The sequence below is a fragment of the Hyla sarda genome, chromosome 10 (assembly GCF_029499605.1).
Source record: "Hyla sarda isolate aHylSar1 chromosome 10, aHylSar1.hap1, whole genome shotgun sequence".
NCBI lineage: Eukaryota > Metazoa > Chordata > Amphibia > Anura > Hylidae > Hyla > Hyla sarda.
In genome coordinates this window covers 68604120-68627721 of record NC_079198.1, presented here as the reverse complement: position 1 = coordinate 68627721, position 23602 = coordinate 68604120, and the positions used below count along the sequence as shown (strand labels likewise).

Here is a 23602-nt window from a genome sequence, read left to right as displayed (position 1 = left end):
CAGGAGCCTAAAAAATGCTTCTGTGGTTGTGACCAGCAGGTCGTTTTAAACCACCTAGATGCTGCAGCAGTCACTAGCAGTGGCATCTGGGCATTTAAATGAATTGGAGATAGCTCTGATTTTGACCATTGACCAAAGCTGAAAGTGCAACAATACATCAGAATTTAAAGAGTTATTATTGGAAATCTTGCAATTTTCCCTACTTTCTTGCTCAAATGCAAGAGGAAGCAGCAAACGCTCACTATTACTAGAATGCATGCAGAGTGAGCAGAGTAAGAAGTCTTCAAAGGGCAACCTCACTACATAGCTACACAGCAGAAAACATCTTGGCAACTTATATGTAGGGTTAAAGGGTTATTCCAGGAAAAAAAAATTAGAGTAGAAGAGGTTTGCTATGGGGATTTGCTTGTACTCTGGAAAGTTCCCGAGACATGTGTCAGAGAGCACTTAGACAGAAAACAACAACTCAACTTCAGCAGCTCATATGTACTGAAAGGATTACGATTTTTTAATAGAAGTAATTTACAAATCTGTTTAACTTTCTGGAGCCAGTTGAGATATAGATATAGATATATATACATACATATATATACATATATATATATATATATACATATATATACATATATATATATATATATATACACATATACATACATATATACATATATATATAAGTTTTTTTCTGGATAACCCCTTTAACAGAGTTCTGCCATAATTAAAAGAGCCACACTGCTCCAACCATTCACAGGAGAACTGAGTAATTTTGTTTTATGCTCCTGTGTGTTGAACTTTAGTTAGGTTCAAGTAAGCATCTGCGCAGGGATAAGACCACAACTAGTCATGGTGCTTTGCCTGTAATCACAATTCTTCAAATGTGATTGACCAGCAAAGAGGCTTCTGCATTCAACCTGAATTTTACATATAAACCTCTTTTGCCTGTCAATCACACTTGGAGAGGCACATTTAAATGCAAAAGAGCCTTGACTAGCTGAGGCTTTATCCTCTGCTGCATTGATTGCCAACCAGGGTACCCTCAGCCTTTGGCTGTCCGGGCATGCTGGGAGTTGTAGTTTTGCAACAGCTGGAAGCACCCTGGTTGGGAAACACTGCTCTGCTGTTTTGTACATTATGGTCCATGAACATCTGCCCAGCAATGCCTTAGCAAGCCGCCATGTATAGTATGTATACTACTTTGTACATACTATACTTTGGCCAAGGGAAGGAGATTATAGAGGGAGTGATGCAGGAGTTGGGGAAGACTGTGCACAATTTATATGTACTTTCACAAGTTTGGGAGACTTAGTAGTAAAATGAGCCATGGGACAACCCATTTGGGGACCTGTACTGTACAGCACACCTTGGAAACTGGAACCAGAGTGAAAGAAAGTCCATTTTGTTATAATTACTTTTCATAAGATAAATATCGCCATGTTTAAAAATCCACTTCAAAGTCAAAATGTTTAACATTCTTACATATTTGACAAGCAAGTTCTCTTGCGCGTTGCTCTCATTGGCATCTTCGATTGAAGTAGAGTTCAGAATTGTGGTGACACAAGCCTCAACTTGAGAGTGTAAGAAATTGTTGTACATGTACTTGAAGTACAAATTCTTTATTTAAAGGAAAAAAGAAAAAAAAATTAACAAGGTGAAAAGACAAAGGCCGATTTCCTTATATGTTACAATAAAGAGCATCTTACCAGCATGGTGTTGACTGAATCTAGCTCAATCAGTTCTTGGTTTAAAGCCATGTTGTTTGCATTAACTATGCTAGTAAGCAATTTCACCACATGGAGTCGTGTATTCCCTAATGGTGGATCAAGAACACCCCAAGTTGTCTGCAAGCTTTCCTTCTAAAGAAAGAAAATTAAAAAGAATAAAAAAAATATAAAAGTGGAGCAAGGTAAGACATGATTTTCTGCATTAAAAGAAAAACCTTGCAGAAAGTTGCACATTCTGGTCCCCAACCTTCAGCTCTCCAGCTGTTGCTAGACATGAAGCTGGGATTAATTGTTATCCAACAGCTGGAGTCCACTGGTCTAACAGATGGATGCTAAAGCCCCCTTCTGTATGCGCTTGTGTGTTTGGTAGTATCAAGGTATCAATGCTGAAGAGCACTAATGTATCCTTATCTGTATCTTTTTAAGGTGCTGTCTCATTGTAAAAAATTTTCGATTTTAAATGTTTTAAAGTAGCTACAGTGAATCTCCCATGGCTAAAAAAAACAAAAACAAAAAAAAAACAATATTGCTGAGGAAAACTTGTTGATACATATCTATCATTTCTCAAATGTAAATTGTCATCCTTAGACTTTTCTATTTAACTGTATAGATATAGGGACAGAAGGAAAAGGATTTTTTTTTGTTTGTTTTTAAGATCTAAAGCTTTACTGCCATAAGAAAAAAATTAGAAGGAAACAAAAAAAAAAAAACTTGACATGTTAAAAAGTTTAGATTAGTCAGTATCTCATCAGGATTAGGCCACAAGTCAGGGAGTGAAGCTCACAGCTGCATGCTTCTCATGGTTAGAGCATTACTGTCATAAGAAACAACATTTTTCCATTTAAAAAAGGACAAGTCCCATGCCCAACAGTACAGAAAAACGTATCCCCTATCCCAAGGAAAGGGGACAAGTTTTAGATCACTCCGAGCGCTGTGGCTCCCTCAATCGTCTGTACGGAGCTCCAGCTCTCCCACAGAGCAGTGTATCAGGACCCCGGCCACCACGTCCCCTCCATATATCTTTATGGGAGAGCCAAAGATTGCCGAACGGCTCTCCCATAGAGATATATGGAGGGGGTGTGGCCACTCTGTGGGAGAGCCAGGCCTCCGTAGAGACGATAGTGGGGGGGGGGGCCACAGTGCTCGGACCCCCAGCAAGTCGTGCATAAGACTACTTCTTTAATACTTCCTTAAAAACTAAGCATTTTCCAAATATACTTCATAAAAAAAAATGTATTGCTAAAAGATGTGACCACTAGTTATCTTTGTATCTTTAATTTTGAAAACGAACCCTGGTATCTAGGGCTCTTTGGTCCTGAAGGGAGGGGGAGGGGGAGTGGGGGTGTGATATGCTCTCTCCTCTGCCCACTCAGTACAGTGTATAATCCAGCTTTCAAATGTGTGAAGAGAACACCTGTGAGATCCAGACAAGATGCAGACAGCTTGCAGCCTCTTCAGATGAGGGGCACTCCCATGCACAGTGACAAGCAATAAAAGGTGCTAAACTATTATTTATATGCAAAATGATTTCTCTTTGGTCATTTTATTAACATATTTCTTGTTTATTTCCACCACATAGGTTCACATGGCTCCTTTAGGGTTATAAAAAGCATGCACTTTGGTCACAAAGCTGCGAAAATGTAAAAATCTTTATTATTTTGGCACAAAATGCAGGTTTTTCTTCTGTCCTGGCACCATTTGGCTGCATTAGAGTTATATAGAGCATGCATTTAGACAAGAAGCTGTCCAAGTGTAAAAAGGTTTGTGCAGACCCCATAAAATCTCTTTCACATAGGCTTCATTGGGGAACACAGAGACCATGGGTATTATGCTGCTGTCCACTAGGAGGCTGACACTAGGCGCATCCCAGCAGGATATACCCGCCCACAGGCACAGAGCTAATCAGTTGTGTCACAAAGCAGTAGGAGAAGCCAAACAACAAAGAGACATGTCCAAAGGACACCAGAAAGTAACTGGTAACAAACAACCTGACCAGGAACCGTAAATGGGTGGGTGTTGTGTTAGCCAACGAAGGCTACGAGAAAGAGATTTTACGACGAGTACAAAAAAAATGTCCCAAAGCAGTCCCTGGGGTGGGAAAAAACATCCGCCAGAAAAAGGAAGAGGGAAAAAAAAAAATCAGATGTCAGCAACCCAAGCGGAGCAAAACCCCTCAGGTGACACGCTCCCACAGCCGAGACCGGAGGTGGAGAAGTCACCCCCCCCCCCCCCATTGAAAAAGTGGAGAGAATAGGGACAAGAACGCCGCCAAGGCCAGAGGCAACAACCCTTGCCAAGGTGAAGTAGCAGGAAAACCATTTGTGAAAGAACGAGACCTGGAACAGGCACCCGGAAGGTAGCCCAAGTAAGAAGGCACACCAGCAGATTTTTCCTGAAAAGGTACAATCAAGAGTGAGAGGGTCCCGAACGAGACTGGCACCACAAGGGAAGGGTCATATACCCTAGGGGAGAACAGCGGGCAGAGTAACCAGCCGTGCCACCACTGGAATACCGCACCACCCAGCACTAACCGACTCAATAGACGAGAGGACAGACAAGGCCGAATAGGAACTGGATCCCAATGGTCATAACTGACCGGATGACTCTGGGAGGGAACATCCCAGAGAAAACAAGTAATCGAGAGGGAGACAAAGGAGACCCAGCTGATGTGTTAGTCTAGCCAAAGCAAAAAGGTGCAGGAACAGAAGGCACGTGCAGGGCAAGACCATCATCCAAGCACGCAACACCCGACAGTCACTAAGAAGCAGGATTGATACGCTGCAACCAGAACTGTCGCGGAACCTCTGGAAGCCAAAGGCAACTTGAAACAAAAGAGGCAAAGGAGGAAGCCCTGGAGACAACCAAGCAGAGAGCCTGCTGGAGAGAAGAGCAGAGGTAAAACAGAGAGCACCCTGCAAATGGAAAGGAAGAGAGGAGACCGATAGAAGCCAAGAAAGAAACAGCAAGAGGACTGTCAGGACAACTCCTATGCAAGCGCTACCCCGAGAGATAGTGCAACCCAAGGCAAGGAAGCAACCACCCCAGCAGCGCCAACAAGCCCCTAAAGAAGGCCAACGAGAAAGCAAGGACAGCAACAGCTGTGACTATGCCAACAAGCCCCTAACAAAAGGCAGTGAGAAGGCTTGGGAATAGGCAAAAAGAAGGCTAGGACAGCAACAGCTGTACCTATGCCAAAACCTGCAGTACACCGCCTAAGGTGGGGTATGGTGGCAGGAATTGGAAGAATAGGAACCAAAAGCAACAAACTATTCGACAACAGGAGATAGCTGGACCTGCCATAGAAGTGGTCACATAAGGCTGTTCTAACACATGCCTAGCGAGGAGAAATGCAATGACCAAATGAGAATCAGTGGTAACTTACAGTAGGTACAGTAGCAGGTAGCAAGACCACAAATAATCCCTGCATGGATGGGAGAAAAAGACACCTACACCGCAACACCCTACAAACAACTACCCCAGTGGAAGGATAGAATGAAATGTCTGTAGGTCAGTGCAGTTACTCTGCAAACCTGCCCCCCCCCCCCCCCCCCCAAAAAAAAAAGGGTGGGAGTGCGCTGGCTGTGAGGGCTACAGCAGGCAACCTGCAAATTACTGCCATTGGAAAGCCAACATACTCCACATATGGAGAGGGGGGAAAAACAGATGCCATCACTGACAAGCGTCCATTTCATACACAGGATCACTCCACTGGACCCCCCCCCCCCCCCCCCCCCCCCACACTTAGCAATATAACACCATAACCACCACCGCGGAAGGGGCAAATATGGCATGGGCCCCCCAAGCAGAACAATAGCAGATACTATTGTAAACCAAGGTTACACCACCCATGAAAGTGGTGCAGTGGGCGCTGCCGCTGTAGAAGGTACATCGAAATTGCTGGGACACAGTCAGTGGACAACTCCCACTGGTAGCTGGGGGACTGGAAACCGACAGTACGCTCCCCTGGATGGTGTAGAGACCCCGTTGAACACGCAGGGTCACCCCTTCGGCAACTGCAGCTGTGGATGAGGGAGACATCATGCTCTCCATAGGCATAGTAGAGGGTCCTGCTACATCGGTCTGCCCACACATATAGTGGGGTACCGGAACTGCAGCCGTAGATGTGGCAGGCATCACGCTCCCTGCAGGAGTCGTAGAGGGTCCATTGCACATCGGTCAACTTCCACTCGCAGTGGAGTACTGGAATACAGCTGTGGAAGACATCACGCTCTCCATGGGCGCAGTAGAGGGTCTATGCTATATTGGTCTGCCCACACGTCTAGCAGGGTACAGGAACTTCAGCGACTGATGAGGCAGGCATAGCACTCCCCGCAGGAGTCGTAGAGGGTCCACTGCACATCGGTCAACTTCCACTCGCAGTGGAGTACCGGAAATGCAGATGCGGCCGATGGGCGTTACAGAGGGTCCATCTTACGTTACTCCCATGGAACCTGCCATGAATCCGTTGCACATGCCGGGGCACCCCTGGCAATCACCTCGCACAGGTAGTGCCGCAACGCAGCAAACTTTGTATGGGTGACCGATGTAAAAGGAAACGGGCAGGTTGCCGCCAGGTTACCGGGTATTCCCCAAGGGACTGGAAGGGCAGTGTGGTGAGCCACGGTTGATGAGTACCCCCAAGTCTGTACCACTGTAAAAACCCCATACCCCTGTGAAGTCGACTAACAAGTTGCTATGGAGAAACTGACCAAAGCCCAAGTAGGTGCTCAGGAACAGGGGCTAGAAGCATCTAGTGCAAACTCCAGGTCCATGGTTATGACTGCAAATTGGTACAGTACGGAAGGGTATGTGTCACAAACACCCGGACCAAAGGCCAAACATTTCAAAAATTAGAAGGGAACAGACAGAGGCAATCACACATCTGTACAATACAACCCCCTACAGCAAGACACTCATTCTGAAGGCTGAGAGTAGAGACAAATGGGAGCACTGTACCTGAAGATATTGCTATATGGGGCAAAGCATAGGGCAATGAAAGAAAGCTTCTAAAATTTACCCCAAACTAAAAAATCCATTTAATATACGGTCAGAGAGGGGACAGTCATATGAAACACATCAAAAATTTTGCGTGTTATCCTCGCTCAGGCACCATGCTAATATTCTCTGTATCGCTCCAATATTCATTTAAACATAATAGTATGTTATTTAGTTATTTCATTATTTTAGTATATGTGCTGCCGAAGCAAACACCTGAGCAATTAAATTGACATGAAGGGGAATATTCCAATAAAAAATAAATAAATAAACTATGCAGCAGAAATAACTACTTTTGGCCACTAGAGGGGGGCCCAGTATCAAACTGAGCTGTACAGACGCGGCAGCAGCCGTAAAACAGCCTGCATAAGGGTTAAAAACATGGCTTGCCGGCTGCACTGACTGAGGCCAGACTGAGGCCAGGGAGAGATCAGGCCAGGGACTGGCCTCATGGCACAGCCAGTTCTGGCTCTAATGAGAAATCATCCGGCCACTTGGTACCAGGGACCTGCAGCCCCAAAATGACACCCGGGCAATCAGAAGAAGGTCTCCAGCTGGTGCTGGAATAGAACGCGGCAAAACATGTGCACCATGCGGTGCACGCAGGGGTTAAACGTGATTGCTTGTGGGGGTGGATTGCGGTGCAGGCGCACAGAAAACCTAAAATAAAAACAACATGACAGGACATGGACGTATGTACCAAGCCCTCCTCACCACCATGAGCCGCCACTGCAGTCACACGGGAGAACGGAGCTAGAGAGGAGAATGCAACCCAGTACTGTCCCCTGCAGCATGGCACCGCTGGAGCATCCTATAGTAGAAGCCAGGAGGCCATGCAGTCCGGCCCTGCACAGCCACATGTAATGGCAGCTGAGGAGCTGAGCCTAGAAAGGAAGGGAGACACTGGGATAAGCATAAGGGAGAAACTTTAGAAATAAATAAAAAGAGGGGGGGCTGCCATAGCGAGGTGGGCAGGGGCAAGTGGGGGACCCGGACCCAGGTTACTACCGCCAGGTGCTGGCCGTTGGCTAGAAGGGGCTGACAGCCCATACTCTTATGCACCATGCCCCTTAGTCGCATTTAGGGGCGATCAGGTAGCGCCATGCTCCTGTCACCCTACCTAAAAACAAGAAAAAGGGGGAAAAAAAAATAAATAAACTAAATACAGGCCCTTACTAGAAAAGAATATAAAAAAAATATATATAAAATAAAAAGCAGGTCAGGTCTGGAGAACTCCAGACCTGTGTCTGCCTCCTACTGACACTGAGGTAAAACTGATTAGCTCTGTGGCTGTGGGGGGGGTATATCCTGCTGGGAGGAGCAGACTTCTTTTTTTGCCTAGTGTCAGCAGCATAATACCCAATACTCTGTGTTCCCCAATGAGGCGACCGAGAAAGGTATTTTACATACTAACACATGCATATTATTATGCATACAGGTCTTTGGGCACATTACTACACTGATTTAAGCATTTTTTAAATGTTCTTACTAATTATAGTAACGCCTTAAATGTAGAAATTGGTGGGGATCTAATCACAGAGACCTCAACCAATCTAAACTTTTGAAATGCTTTAAATTCATAGTATTTTAAAAGGGTAAATGTACATCTTAAGAATTTGACCTCTAGGGTAGCAGGAATGAGTGGTTTTGTAATAGTCTCGAGTTAGAAAAGTATGTGTACTTTTGCATCGATACACATCTAAAATACATATATAATCTGTATTAAAATATATGTAATATATCAAAGGGACACAATTAAAATAATGCAGTAAACCGGGGCAGGTAATCTGCCAATTACAACAGTGCAATAATAAAATAATTTGACTAATAAGACAATGCACTTCCAGTTCAAGGGTATCTCATTACACCCAGGCAGCAGATCCAAGCTCAAAATCCCATCAACTCCATTCTCTGCTGCTAATGTTAGCAATATACAGAATTTACAGAAGTCCCACAGACTTGCAAGTGTATAAACCGTGAAAGTCTGAGGGACTTCTGCCAATTCTATATACTGCTCCCCTTAGCAGTAGAAATGGAGCTGATGTGATTTTGCACTTCGATCCTTCTGTCTGGGTGAAATGAGAGATACCCTGTAATGTTCAGGACTAGGGCTGCAGCTAACGATTATTTTAATAGATTAGTTGTCGAATATTTCATTGATTAATCGGAAAACCGTCAAAATGAAAAAAAAAAGGTGTTTTTACTAGAAAAATTATGTACAATGGCCATATTAAAAGTTTTTAGCATGTGATGTGACCAAACCGCAGCAATTTTGGAGTTTTTTCTTATTTTACGTTTCGGCCGGTTGCTGTACAGGATCATCATTAATGAACATGTACTGAAACCAGCGTAAATTTGATATTACCGCATGGGTAACTATCTGAACTATTAAAATAAAATGTTAAATGATTTACTAACATTTAATTTTAATAGTTCAGACAGTTACCCATGCGGCAGTATCAGATATGAAAAAAAAAAATAATAATTTTAAACTTTTTTTTTGTATTGCAATAGGAAAAGGGGGAGCTAATCTTTATTGGTGGAGCAGTTTACTTTAATTTTTTTCCCTTTTTTTTTTTAATAGCACTCCTATACACATGGGGGTATGTGCAGACTGCATAGCATTGCACCCGACCCATGACTGTAGTAGACTCTGTAGTACTACAAACACTAGAATGCAATGCTCTGCACATACTACCATGTGTATAGCAGTGTATATGTACTACATACACACTGCTTTACCCGTGGGGGTATGTGCAGAGCATTGCACCCTTGTGTTTGTATTACAGGCACTCTGCACATACCCCCATGGGTAAAGCAATGTGCACTGCCCACACTTTATTAAGTAGGGCTATTATATTACCCCCCTCTGATGCTCCCTGTGCCATTATACCCCTCCCTCTCTAATGACTCCTGTGTCATTATATTCACCCCCTCTGCTGCCCCCCATGACAATATATCCCACCGATGCCCTGTGTCATTATATTTCCCCCCCCATGCCCCGTGTCATTATATCCCCCCCCCCCCTCTGATGCCCCGTGTCATGATATTTCAGCCCAACCCCCTCCCCCCACATTGTACCACATTACCAAACCTCCCCTCCTCTCTGTTCCTCTGCTACCTGTACTCTGCCCCCACGTGCGCTCCAGCAGGCTCAAGAGCTCGGCGGTCATTGTTGGTACAGGACCACATCCTCGGTCCGGACAGAGGTGTGCGTGATGAGTGACGTCATCGCACGTGCCTACGCCAGGATGCTGTCATCCTGCACGGCTCGCTATAGGCTGCAGCGCATAGCTGCAGCCTATAGGAGGAGATTAGTTACAGGGCAAAACAGATTGCCCCGTTATATGTGAATTCCTCAGGCATTTGGCCCTGCTTGCCCAAAGCAGGGCTAAATGCCTGAAGAATTCACCTGCCCGGCACCTGGAACTGCATGTCCCGGGCGTCGGGCAATACAATATCAATCACGGTCACTGAGACTGCTGCGGAATTTTCGGGACTCTCCTGACTGCGGCAGCCTCCTGGCTGCGGACAACGAATCACGCGATTATTTGATAACGGAATTCGTCGACAACAAATCAAGTTATTGAATTTAATCGATTTTATCGATTAATCGTTGCAGCTCTATTCAGGAGTTAAATGATTATTTTCAACCAATAGTTAGATAGTATAGTTCTACTTAGTTTTACCTTAGGGGGATCGATGAGGAGCTGATGGAAGTCTTTTAGACTCTGCTTGATAGCTAACAATGTGCCTAAGCTGGCTTGGGTATTGTAAGAAGAATCTCCACTGGGAGGATTAATCTCCAGCTGCCCCTCTAAATTACAGTAGAAAGCGTTCAATCCTCCTAGTTCAGCTCTGCAAGAGAAAAAAGAGGTTTATAAAACTGGACAATTTTAGTCTTAAAAGTAGTATTAAAGTTTCAGCAAGAGTTGTCATTCACTAGAACCTTCATTATATGAAAACTGTCCTGGTCATTTGACAGACACAAATGCAGTTGTCCTAACTGTCTGGACATAATGAAGTGTGAAATGGCCACAAGAAATCGGCACAGAAAGAATGTTAAATTTTAATTCTAAAATGAATAGGTTTCAATTAACACTGTTGGGCCTGTTAAAAGTATTCTTATCAGAGGCAACTGCTGCTGGGACAGTCACACTGCTAGCACAAAAAGCAGATTTTGCTTAAAGGGGTACTCTGGTGCAAAACATCTTATCCCCTATCAAAAAGGATATGGGATAAGATGTTAGATCGCAGGGGTGCTGCCGCTGGTGACCCCCGTGATCTCCGGGCCGCCAGGAGCGGTGTCCAGAACACAGGAGCTCCCGTGTTTGTGACGTCGCGCCACGGCCCCTCCATTCATGTCTATGCCGTCACGCCTCCTCCAATAGACCTGAATGGACGGGGCGTGGCAGCTTTAGTCGCCAGTCATCCAGCACAGAGCGGAGTATGCTCCATGCACGGATGACCGGGGTCCCCATTGGCAGGATCCCAGCGATCTAACATCTTATCCCCTATACTTTTGATAGGGGATAAGATGTATTGCGCCAGAGTACCCCTATAAAAAGTACCTCATGATCTTGTAAAATTTTATAATCCTCCCAGTTCACTGCCCCATCATGATAAACCACCCCCTGCCTTTATTTTTATTTTTTTATTTTTCTACCTTGATATTGCTCTGTATTTTCTGCTCAGTCTCAGTCAGATTCACAGACTGGGAAGGGGCATTCCCCAGCAGGTGTGACATCATCTGAAGCCATACAGGGGAGAACTTCCTCCCTTACTCTGCTACACACAGCTCAAAGCAGTTCAATGTGAAATGAGCTATGATTGGTTATGGCTGCACACATCCCCCTCAGCTCTCCAGACTGCATTTCTTGATTTTGGAAATCTGCCAGGACAGCAGGAGTTCAAAGTCTGTGCAAGAGATGTGGGGAAATGTGCTCTGGACAAGTAGGGGGACACCTAGTGGCAGCTTTTTTAAACACAAATAAAACATAGAAAACTTCAATATTTTAAACAAAGTACATTAGGAAGATTTTTTTATTTACCATAGGGAGTGCAATAGCAAAAACAATTTTAATGATAGTGTCCATTTAATCATGTGGCCTGGCAGGAATTTCACCTACATTGGTACACAGGGTAAAATGTAGTAGTATTGCATTGGGCTTCATGTTTGTCCATGTAATACAAAAGACAACACTAGTACACTAGCAGTGAAGCCACTCCTACGGAGCGTCACCCTTTCTATATGGATATGTAACTGCTGTAAGGAATCACTGGCCATAATGGTCATCTACTAACCGTTACTGGCAGAAGCAGTCACAGGCTTGTGAAAGTATGACATTTTTAATTTTATTAATCTAACAGTTTTGAAAAAAAATAAAGTGGTCAGAGAACCTCTGTAAAGCTGCACTTTTATAACACATGAGGTTAGAGATATTGTCTAACATAAAACCATAAACATCATGTAGATGCTTACACAGCTTACCTTGGCCTTCGAGGTTCCAATAAAGTGAGAAGTACTTGGATACCATTAACTATCACAGACTCGTTATGCTCTCCTTCAAACATATTACGTAGAAGCTGCTCGATGTTCTCCTGTCTGGAGAAAGAAAGGAAAACCCTTAAAAAGATCTAACACAAAAAAATGTCAAATATGAATCTTAGGCTTTTAATTAAACCCTTCACTTAACAGTCTGTTTTGACCTTAAAGGAGAACTCCAGAATAGAAAAATTGTCCTCCATAGTGCCGGCAGTAAAAAAAAATAAAGAGGTACATACCTTCCTTCGCTCCCCCGATGCCTCTGAGAACCCACTCCGGTCTCCGCCATGATCCTCTTCCTGGTTGCCGGGGCCAAAAACGTCACACTGCCGCTCAGCCTATCGCTGGCCGAGTCGGGACTTCGCTCTGGCTGGTGATTGGCTGAGTGCAGTATGACTCGCCGACCACCGGCAACCAGGAAGAGGAGACTGAGTGGGTTCTCAGAGGCACCGGTGGAGCGAAGGAAGGTATGTACCTCTATTTTTTTTTACTGCCGGCAGTATGGGGGGCAATTTTTCTATTCTGGAGTTCTCCTTTAATGACCAAGGCAAATTTTCAAAATATGACATGTGTCCACACATTTGGTAATAACTTTGGAACACCTACTTATATTGTACATTGTATATTGTACTTTACATTAATGGTAAATTTTGATTGATACATTTAGCGGTTAGATTTGATATTTTCTGCTTTTATGATAAATAGTCATGCCGCACCAAATTAATGATTAATTTGTCTACTTTATGTTCCCATTATTTGATAAAAAAAATATTTTTTTTACTTTTGTTGAATGTTAGAGGGTTTATAAGTTTACTAGCAATTTTCCAGATTTTCAAGAAAATTGCAAAATCAGATTTTTCAGGGAACAGATCAGCTCTGAAGTGGAATTGAGGGGCCTGAATGTTAGATACCCCCATAAAGCACCTGATTTTATAAACTGCTCCACTTAAAGTAGTCAGAATTACATAATTTTTTTTTAACCCTTTAGATGTTTCACAGAAATAAAAGCTAAGTGGAGGCAGAATTTAAAATTTTTATTTTTTTGTAGATTTTTCATTTTAATCCATTTTTTTTCTGTAACACATGAGGTGTGAACAAAGAAATACAACTCAAGATTTATGCCCCGAATTCTGACGTACTTAGAAATATCCCATATGTGGCCTTTGTGCGCTACGTGTCTCTCACAAAGCCTCAGACATGAAGGCGTGCTGTGTGGATTCTGGGGCATCCTTTTAGTTTAGGATATTTTGTTGGCATCATATAAAATTACAGGGGCCTTGGGGTGCAAAAATATTTTTGGGAGACAAGTTGACGCTTTCATTGGTACCATTCTGGGGTACATGTGACACTGATAATTTTTTATGAGGTGGTATACATAAAAATTAAAAATAAAATCGATTGTGATTGATTATTATTTAGGTCGTTCGTCATGCGGTATAAATGACATGTTATCGTTACACTACAGGTTGATACGATTACGGCGATACCAAATTAATTTTTTTTTATATTAGTTCATTTATGGCATACATTTATTAAAATGTTTTAACCTCTTAAGGATGGCGTATCCATACGCCCACGTTTTTAAGTCCTTAAGGACTGAGGGCGTATGGATACGCCCGTGGGAATTCCGGTCCCCGCCGCTAGCCGGTCGGGGACCGGACCGGGATGCCTGCTGAAATCAATCAGCAGGCATCCAGGCACATCGCCGAGGGGGGTCCTGAGACCCCCCCATGTTGGCGATCACAGGAATTCGCATGTCAAGTCAGACATTTTATGTATGAACTGTGTGCTTTGCTTCATACTATGAAACTATGTAACATACGATTTTCTGCTATTGCGGTCTGGTCGGGTCTCTGGTGACCCAATCGCCTGGAAAATAGGGATGATCTGAGCTGTCAGTGACAGCCCCGATCATCCTGAGGGATAGGAGTGAGGTCGCAGTGGTGCGATCTCCTCCTATCCCCTGCCATTAGTCAAATTTACTGCTGCCCTTCTAGTGGTATTATGCCTGTCTGTAAGTACTGGCATAGGATAGATCAGTCCCTACCTTAGGCCACTGTCAGTACTCGGTTGCCATGGCAACCATCAGCGCTCTGCTTTCACTTAGCAGAGCGCCGATCAGTGACAGAGGGAGATCCCTCCATTTGTTGCCCTAATAGACGCTGCAGTCTTCGTGACCGCAGCATATACAGGGTTAACCCAGGATCGGAGCACAGCCCGTGGGTGGCCTCCTCCGATGGGGCCCCCTCACCACAGATGGCTTCACACAGTGAAGTGACGGAGGAGAGGGGGAAGGAGCAGACCCGCACCAGATCCCTATACTGACGGACCAATAGCAGCGATTGCCGGCTGGGGACCGCTGTGATTGGTTTCTGGCCGGCTTCAGGGAGGCTCGGCTATGCAGGATAGCCGAGCTAAATAAACTGTCACAGCGCCCGGCGGCGCTGACAGTTTATTCTCATCAGGTACATGTACGTGGTGTTGCAGGCAGTCGTCCCTAATCACCACGTACATGTACCTGATTTTGCGGGAAGGGGTTAAATTTAGGCATAATTCCTAGTCAAGTAACACTGCATCAACAAATTCTGGACTAGTGGAAGTTTTACTCCCATTGTTCCACTATGGAATTTGGTTTTAGGTTAGAGTCACACACAGCGTAAACAAAGTGGGGGAGATCAAAACCTGACCAGAGGAAAGTTGCCCATAGCAACCAATCAGCTCGCTTCTTTCATTTTTGAAAAAGCCTGTGAGAAATGAAAGAAGTGATCAGATTGGTTGCTATGGGCAACTCAGCAACTTTTTCTGTGGACAGGTTTTGATAAATCTCTCCCAATGTATTTTAAGCTGTGCGAAATCTGTTGTGCAGTGGGAAATACGCTGCATATATACTCTGTGTAAACCCAAAATTCTGTATGTATGAATTCATGATATTATAATGGATGCAGCTACAGAGCTCTAAATTCAATTATATTTGGTACAGTTTTGCTTTTTTAAAACATGTCATGTTGGCCTCCAAGTATGCAGTTCTACAGTACCCGTGCCTAACACCTCTTACAAATATGTACGATGCCTACGGCCACTGGAATGTATACCCAAAACTTGTCAAACCAAAGACAGTAACTGCCATGACTGTATGTATTGCATGCCTTACTTTTCCAGAGTAGCCAGTAACTGGTCAGGTTCAGGACTGTCTTGAATCTGGATCATCTGCTCACGACTCAGTCGAATAATATCACATAGTGACTGTGAAGCATTGGAATGTTGCTGAAACAATAAGAATCATTATATTAAACAAGAAATAATGTACAGTGGTCCCTCAAGTTACAATATTATTCGGTTTTAGGACGACCCTTGTATGTTGAATACATTGTATGTTGAGATCATAACTCTATGGAAACCTGGTAATTGGTTCTGAAGCCCCAAAATGTCATCCAAAAATAGGAAAAGTGAGCATTAAAGAAAAATAAGTAGATAACTAATACAGATAAAGCAAGTCCTTACATATAAAAGTAAGAAAGAGCTGCTGGGATTTGTAATCACTGTCTATGTAGAGGATAGGAGCTTCTTTAAGGTCCCGTACAGTACACTCAATGTCCTAAAAAAGTAACATGGAGTCGCCCCCACTTGGTGTCCAAAGGGGCAGCTAACTGTGGCACAGGTTAAGAATTAGTACAAAACATGTAGTAGTACAGGACAGCCAGTCAGTGCATACGCTTCAGTAATAAGGAGATTTTTTAACACTTACCGTAAAATCTCTTTCTCGAAGGATCCATTGGGGGACACAGTCCGTGGGTGTATCTTGCTGTCTCTAGGAGGTGTGACACTATGGTAACAAAAAAAGTCGGCTCCTCCCAGCAGGATATACCCGCCTTCAGGCTCTGAGCTAGACAGTTTAAGTTCCAGAGCAATAGGAGGAGACCAATAGGGCAAAGAAAAACCCAAGACTGTCCGAGAACCAGAAGAAATAACACAACTGAACACACCCTCGGACAAAGAACCAAAAAGGAAAAAAACAGGAGGGCAGGAGCTGTGTCCCCCAATGGATCCTTCGAGAAAGAGATTTTACGCTAAGTGTTAAAAAAATCTCCTTTTCTCTAATCGGCTCCATTGGGGGACACAGACCGTGGGACGTACCAAAGCTGTCCCTTGGGTGGGCAGATAAGTAGTCAGGCAGACGGCCGATCTACCGCCGCCTACAACACCTTAATACCCAGACTAGCATCAGCCGATGCGAAAGTATGAACTCTGAAAAACCTCGAGAGAGTGTGCAAAGACGACCAGGTAGCCGCCCTGCAAAACCGCAAGGCCGAAGCTCTATTCTGGAGAGCCCAGGAAGCCCAACAGAACGTGTGGAATGAGCCACAACCCTGAAAAGGAGGAATCTTCCCCTTACAGCGATAGGCTTCCGCAAAGGTGGACCGAATCCACAGAGAGATGTTGGCCTTGGAAGCAGGTTGTCCCTAGCGACGACCTTCCGTAAGGACGACAAAGGAATCACACTGACGAAACGAAGTAGTGATGGAGAGATAAAACCGAACAGCCCAAAACTACAACCAGCTTGTGTAGTAACGCTCCTTAGGATGGGAAGGAGCCGGACAAAAAGACGGGAGGACAAAGTCCTCATTGGGATGAAAGACCGAGACCACCTTAGGCAAAAAGGAAGGAACTAGCCGGAAAACGACCTGTCTTGGTGGATCACCAGAAATGGAGAACGGCAGGAAAGAACTGCCAGTTCAGACACCCTGTGGATGGAGGTGATAGCAACAAGAAATGCCACTTTCCAAGAAAGGAGGCGGAGAGACACCTCTCTTAAGGGGCTCAAAGGGTTCACCCTGGAGGGCACTCAGAACCAAGTTCAAGTCCCAAGGGGGAGAAGGTGACTGATAAGGAGGAGCAGCGTGCGCCACTCCTTGCATGAAGGTCCGGACATGAGAATAGAAACCAGGGGCCGAAACCTGACCTTAAGGGAACAGAGACAACCCCAGTTCCAACCCCGACTGCAAAAAAAGGAGAGAAGACGGGAAACCGAGAAGGTCACCGGGGAGAAGTCTTGAAGTTCACACCAACGAAAATAAAAACCGCCAAGTACAGTGGTAAATTCGTGCGGAGGAGGGCTTATGAGCCCAGAGCATGGTGTGAATGACTTGGGAAGAGAACCCGCAGGCCCTCAAAACAGTGGTCTCAACCGCCATGCCAACAATGCAGCGACTGTAAATTGGGGTGGCAAGAGGACCCCGAGAGAGTAGGACCGGGCGGAGCGGAAGGCGCAGAGGAGCGCCGTCCAGGAGCCTGACTACGTCGGCGTACCACGACCTTCGGGGCCAATCTGGAGCTATCAGAAAGGCGAGAACGTCCTCTGCCTTGAGCTTCCTCAGCACCATAGGTTGGTGGATCCGCTGAGGGAGGGGAAACCACCTTAGCGACAAGGTCCCTGACAAATGGATAACGTTCTTGGATTGTCTTGATTCCCGGGAACCTCTTGTCTGGATGTTTCCATGCAGATTCCAGGATGTCGTCAAAGTCAGCGTGAGAGCTGAACCTTTGAGGTGCTGGCTTAGCACGATGAAAGGATACTTCTGGATAGACATCCGAAGATCCTGGGTCCTCTAGATGAAGGGTGTCTCTTATGGCTGTCACCAGTGAGTTCACCGTTGCAATTGAGTCTGAGCGGTACTCTGAGTCAGATGCCGGCTCGGAAGCCTCGTCCACCAGGGGAAGTGAATGAGTAGAGGCAGTCCTGGAGGGGGGCGACCCTGAACGGGTACGCAGCTCTGGTGTGGCAGAGCGGCGAATCCGAGAAAGTCCTCAGGAGGAGCGACGTTGGTGCCCAGATGACAGGGGGGGGGGTGGACCCACGAGGAGAACACCCACGTCCATCTGAAAACTCGAAGACGAGGCACCCCTATTATGCTTGTAAGAGCGAGAAGCATGAACGAGGAGCGGGCCCTCTCAGAGGTTCCGCGCAGGGAAGACCCCTTCAGGGCGGACACCCCTACCCGGAAGGCCTCAGCCACCGAACGGGAGACTTGGGTCAAGTCAGCCATATACTGGGTCAGGGAGAAACCCAGGGTGGTGAGCGGCTGAACCCACCGGGACCGAAAAGGGCATCAGGGGGTACCAGGGGCCTGGGGAAGCAGTGGAGCAGGCAGGGCAAGGGGGCTCAGCAGAGCCAGACATCTTGGTATTACAGTGCTACAAACATAATAAGTTACTGATGGTCCAGGTTTCTGAACTAGAGGGAGGAACAGCTCTGGGAGCGGACATAATGTTGTAAAAAGAGATGGAGAGAGGGACTAGCCTTCTCACCCTGGTCTGTGTCCCCCTGACAGCTGCAGTGAGAACTCACTCCATGCAGCTAAGGAGACTAAAAAAGACCAGCCAATAGAAAGGGAGGGGCGTGTCTGAAGTAAGGCACGCCCTGTGGGCGGAGCCAAGACCGTCCGAGAAGGACTGTAATTGCGCCCGCTCCCAGTCCCGAGTGCCATGTCCAGTCCGCATAGCGCTCGGGGAAACAGAGTGGGTGGCCTAAACGCCAGCCGACAAAAGTGAAAGAAAGCCGGAACAGAAGCGCCCGGCTCGAATCGGCGCCGCGGCTGTAAGCCGCGGATAAGGCGCTGAGGGAAAACGAAAAGTAAGCCGGCGCTGGAAGCGCCCGGCCCAAACAGCGCCGCGGCAGACAGCCGCGTATAAGGTGCTGAAGTATTGCACCAAGCACACACGCACACATAGTAAAATAAAGTGCCCTGTAATATATACCCCCTTAGGTGCCACTGCTCCCCCAATAAAAAGATGCAGTCCCATAAAACTAAAGGTGGGCCAAAAACAGGGGGTCTCCAGAGGTTGAGAGCCTGTACCTATGGAGAAAAAAAGGGGGAAAGTACTTACCTCAGTCAGAAGAACTTACCTAAAGGAGTCTTCAGTGAAGTCTTCAGCCAGCTTATGGTCCCTGCATCACGCCTAGCTGCTATGCGCGAGTGAGGTGAGCAGAGAAATAGGGGGACCTGGACCCATGAGGTACCACCCAGGCGCTGACCGTTGGCGAAGGGGGGTTAACAGCGCATATACGCAATGTCTGTGCCCCCTTACTCGCAGTGGGGAAACGGGGAACCGCAGTCCCCGAGTCCCCACCTGAAAACAGAAAAGAAAAGGAATTAAAAAATAACATGTCCCTAACTAGGAAAACAAAAAATCAGAAGACCTGGTCTGGAGCAACCCAGACCACGTCCACCTCCTCAGACACTAAGCTTAAACTGACTAGCTCAGAGCCTGAAGGCGGGTATATCCTGCTGGGAGGAGCTGACTTTTTGTTACCATAGTGTCACACCTCCTAGAGACAGCAACATACACCCACGGTGTGTGTCCCCCAATGGAGCCGATAGAGAAACAGGTGTTTTACCAGTGACTGTCCATTCTGATTGGTCAGTTCTTCCAGCCATTGACATGTTTCACAGATCTGGACTGTCCGTAGTATTGTATGTTGAGAATGGATTCAAGTTACAATGGTCCAGAAAAGATCATTGTATGATGAAAATATTGTATGTTGAGGGATTAGTGTACTTGTATCACAGTCTGTAGACAGTCTGGCATTGTTGACAAAAGGTAAAGGGATTGTCCGGCTAAAACTACACAGTCCGATTATCAGCTGAATGAGCTCTCTTCTAGGACAATCTATAATCGGCTCATGTAAAAGGTCCAGCGATCAGGTGACAAACAAGGAAACGCTTGTTTGTCAGCCGAATGGATCTTTTGTGAGGTCAATAAAATTATAGTTATTGGTTGCACATTGCCCCAACAATGACAAAGTTTAGACCTATTTGATTGATTAAGCCTAGTAAATGAGTGCTGATGTTGGCCGGTGCAAACGAGCCTTTAGTTTTAAAAACGTGCGGTGCCTGTGCTGGCAAAATCCATCTTAATCAACAGTAAAGCTCTGATGTATAACGACAGCTAAAAAAAATAAAGCACAAATAAGGGTTGAGCATTGTCTAAAGACCTCTACTGCATATAAAAGGACACAATCTTAGAAAACCAATGAATAAGACACAGACAGTTCTGTACTGGGCCATAGGTAAGAACATGCAGATCGAAGTGAAAAAATAAAGTGAGAGTTTTCAGTAGTTAAAGTGGTTATCCAGGATAAAACATTTTTTATATATCTACTGGCTCCAGAAAGTTAAACAGATCTGTAAATTACTTCTATTAAAAAATCTTAATCCTTTCAGTACTTATGAGCTGCTGAAGTTAAGGTCGTTCTTTTCTGTCTAAGTGCTCTCTGATGACACGTGTCTCGAGAACCGCCCAGTTTAGATGCAAATCCCCATAGCAAAACTCTTCTAGGGCGGTTCCCGAGACACGTGTCATCAGAGATCACTTAGACAGAAAAGAACGACCTTAACGTCAGCAGCTCATAAGTACTGAAAGGATTAAGATTTTTTTTAACAGAAGTAATTTCAAATCTGTTTAACTTTCTGGAGCCAGTTAATACATAAAAAAAGTTTTTCCCTGGAATACCCCTTTAAAACCTTTTAATGGCATAAATTTAACTGAAAAAAAAATGAAGCTTTCAACACTACTACTTGTAAGGGTACGTTCACATGGGCATATTTGATTGTGAACTTGCAGAGTGTTTCTTGCTTTGAATCTCTGCAAACTTTGACTTCAATTAGGTCTGTGGCAAATTTTCTGTAGCAGAAATTTTGCTGCCGAAGTGCTGACAGGAAGCCCGTCCCCAGCTCACAGCGGAAGACACTGCGAGGTTGCAAGAAGTTTTGCCTGTGTGAATGTACCCTAAAACTGGATTATATAGTAAGGAGAAATACTGTCAGCCAGAAGAGGAAGGAGACAGATTCTGATCAGAGGCATCTACCCAGCAGCACAGATTAGTAGAAACACCAAGGAGGCCACGTGATAGGTAAACTAAATTTCTCTAAACCAACTACTAAACAGACATTTGAGACTTAACATGAAAAAGATGAATGAAATACCTAATATTAACCAAGAAATTGCAAAAAAGCAAGGTAGGATATCTACTTACATTATCATCTTTTGAAGGATGAATCATTTCAATCAGCCTTTGAACTATTTTTTCTTCATTCAGCCACTGTGTATAAAAAAAAAAAAAGTGAGAGGAAATAAGGTCACAAGCTATAGGACTAATGCCCAATATTCATTAAAAAGGAAAATGGTCACCTGTTCACCCACACTATACCCAATATACCAGGTGAACAGGAGAACAATGTGGACTCTCTGGCTAATATACATACCTGCAGTGCGGCACCCGGTCCCTCTGAAGATCTTCTGTCTTTGAATTGCGTGCTGGAGGCGGGCCCGCCGAATATTCATGGTCGCTGATCAGGTGAGCGATCAGTAGGCACAAGCGCTCATGTGACCAGCGACCATGAATATTCAGAATCCAGCCAGTGGGCCAGTTTCCAGCACGCAATTCAGAGAAGACAGAAGAGGATCTTCAGAGGGACCGGGTGCCAGACTGCTGATATGTACCTGCACTACAACCCGGTGTATTGGGTTTAGTGTGGGTGAACGGGTGACTGTTTTCCTTTAAAGCAGTATACCCCATAGTCTGCAAATGTAGACTTTCACATTTTTCATGTATGCCGATCCCTGTGTGGTTTCAGCCAAATTTAGACTGTAATATAGATGGAAATCGACTGCTATCTGGAAGCTTCCAACAAAGAGGTGGCTGATCTGATTTGGCCTCAATACCTACTGTAATTATAACTTCTGTTTAATAGTAAGGCAGCGAAGTGAGGTAACACATCTGGTGTTTGTGGATACATGATCGGCCAAATTACTAATTTAGACAAGATTTTAGGGTTTAATGTGTACAAGAGTCAAGAGGTATCAAATGTGTTATTCAAGGTAAGAAAAACTGAGCTTATCCCTTTATGATAGCTTTACATAAACATACAGCCTGTGTGATGAATTTCACAGGTTGCTATGTATAACCATAGTTTGGGTGGCATACCTGGTCCTATAAATTTACCCTATGACAACCTACTGAAGATTGGGCCCTGCCTATCACCTCTGATGACATTCAGTGGGATGAGAAGTAATCACGTATAATTATTAGGATGGGCTCCTGCGATGGGAGTCACTGAGAAGAAGAGTAAGTGCTGCCATTCAGATCCAGAGGCGACCATTGGTGGGTTAAGGAGCATACCATACTCCCTGTCCAACATTATGAAGATATCTAGACTTTACACTGACTGATACTAGTTTTAAAACAATATGTAAATTGTAAGGATGAATAAATGTTACAGAAGTTACCTATTGTAGACTGAGGATGACCTGAAAGGGGCAGCTCTAGCTATGCACATGACAAGTCCTGAGCAAACCATGATTTCACTTTTACAAAGCTCCACACTAAAAACACACTTCCATTTTTAATGTCAATTCTTACATTAAATACATCCTGCCTCAGTTGAGGCTGTTCCACACATGTCAGAAGCCGCAGTAACAGATCCATAATTGCCGATGTGCCAATGTGACGCAGCAACAGGTTTACAAAGTCATCCTTCTTACGTAGAAAGGCTATAATCTGTAAAATAAAAACAAATTGCTGCAAGTGGTTCACGTACTAGCTGTATTTTTAGGGCCAAAGTAAAATGTGTCAGGTAAACACACAGGAAAGCTTGTGAAATGAGCAGCACTTAGTGAAGCATATGCACATGTCATTTAGGATTTTACACAACCACGTACATAAGCAATCCTCTACCCCAATGTTTCCCAACTAGTGTGCCTGCAGCTGTTGCAAAACTACAACTCCCAGCATGCCCGGACAGCCAACGGCTGTCCGGGCATGCTGGGAGTTGTAGTTTTGCAACAGCTGGAGGCACCTTGGTTGGGAAACACTGCTCTACCCAACCCCTGTTATCAGGCTACAATAAAATCACACACCTCATGTAAGAAGAATTTAAATCAGTTCTCACAACAACCCCCGAAGCGCTTTGGTGGTCACTCTGCCAGGAGCTTATTGCAAAGGGTATTGCTGCTTGAAGCCAGCAAAACCCAATATAAACATTATCTTCAAGGCATTAAAAAAAAACTGCAGTACAGAGCACTAAACTCAGAGGTATCAAAAGGATCCCTTCACATTTATAGGGGTACTCTGCCCCTGGCATCTTATCCCCTATCCAAAGGATAGGGGATAAGATGTTAGATCGCCGCGGTCCCGCTGCTGGGGACCCCGGGGATCGCCGCTGCGGCACCGCACTATCATTACTGAACTTGCTCTGTGCGTAATGACGGGCGATACAGGGGCCGGAGCAGTGTGACGTCATGGCTCCGCCCCTCATGACATCACGGCCCGTCCCCTTAATGC

General features: G+C 45.0%; 1 protein-coding gene and 1 non-coding gene across 4 annotated transcripts in view; both read right to left on the bottom strand.

Moving 5' to 3' along the window:
* PPP6R1 (protein phosphatase 6 regulatory subunit 1) overlaps nt 1-23602 on the bottom strand; it is a 119451-nt gene that overhangs the window by 43221 nt on the left and 52628 nt on the right. For all 3 annotated transcript variants that reach the window (XM_056543902.1, XM_056543901.1, XM_056543903.1), the window contains exons 4-10: nt 22682-22819; nt 21296-21361; nt 15413-15525; nt 12208-12321; nt 10406-10574; nt 1701-1853; nt 1477-1611 (exon numbers count right to left, since the gene is read on the bottom strand). In XM_056543902.1, coding sequence (XP_056399877.1) covers nt 1477-1611; nt 1701-1853; nt 10406-10574; nt 12208-12321; nt 15413-15525; nt 21296-21361; nt 22682-22819 — 888 coding nt within the window. The remainder of the gene's footprint in view (nt 1-1476; nt 1612-1700; nt 1854-10405; nt 10575-12207; nt 12322-15412; nt 15526-21295; nt 21362-22681; nt 22820-23602) is intronic.
* Nucleotides 6782-6884, bottom strand: LOC130294718 (U6 spliceosomal RNA). Its single transcript, XR_008848593.1, has one exon. It is a non-coding gene; the product is annotated as a U6 spliceosomal RNA (small nuclear RNA).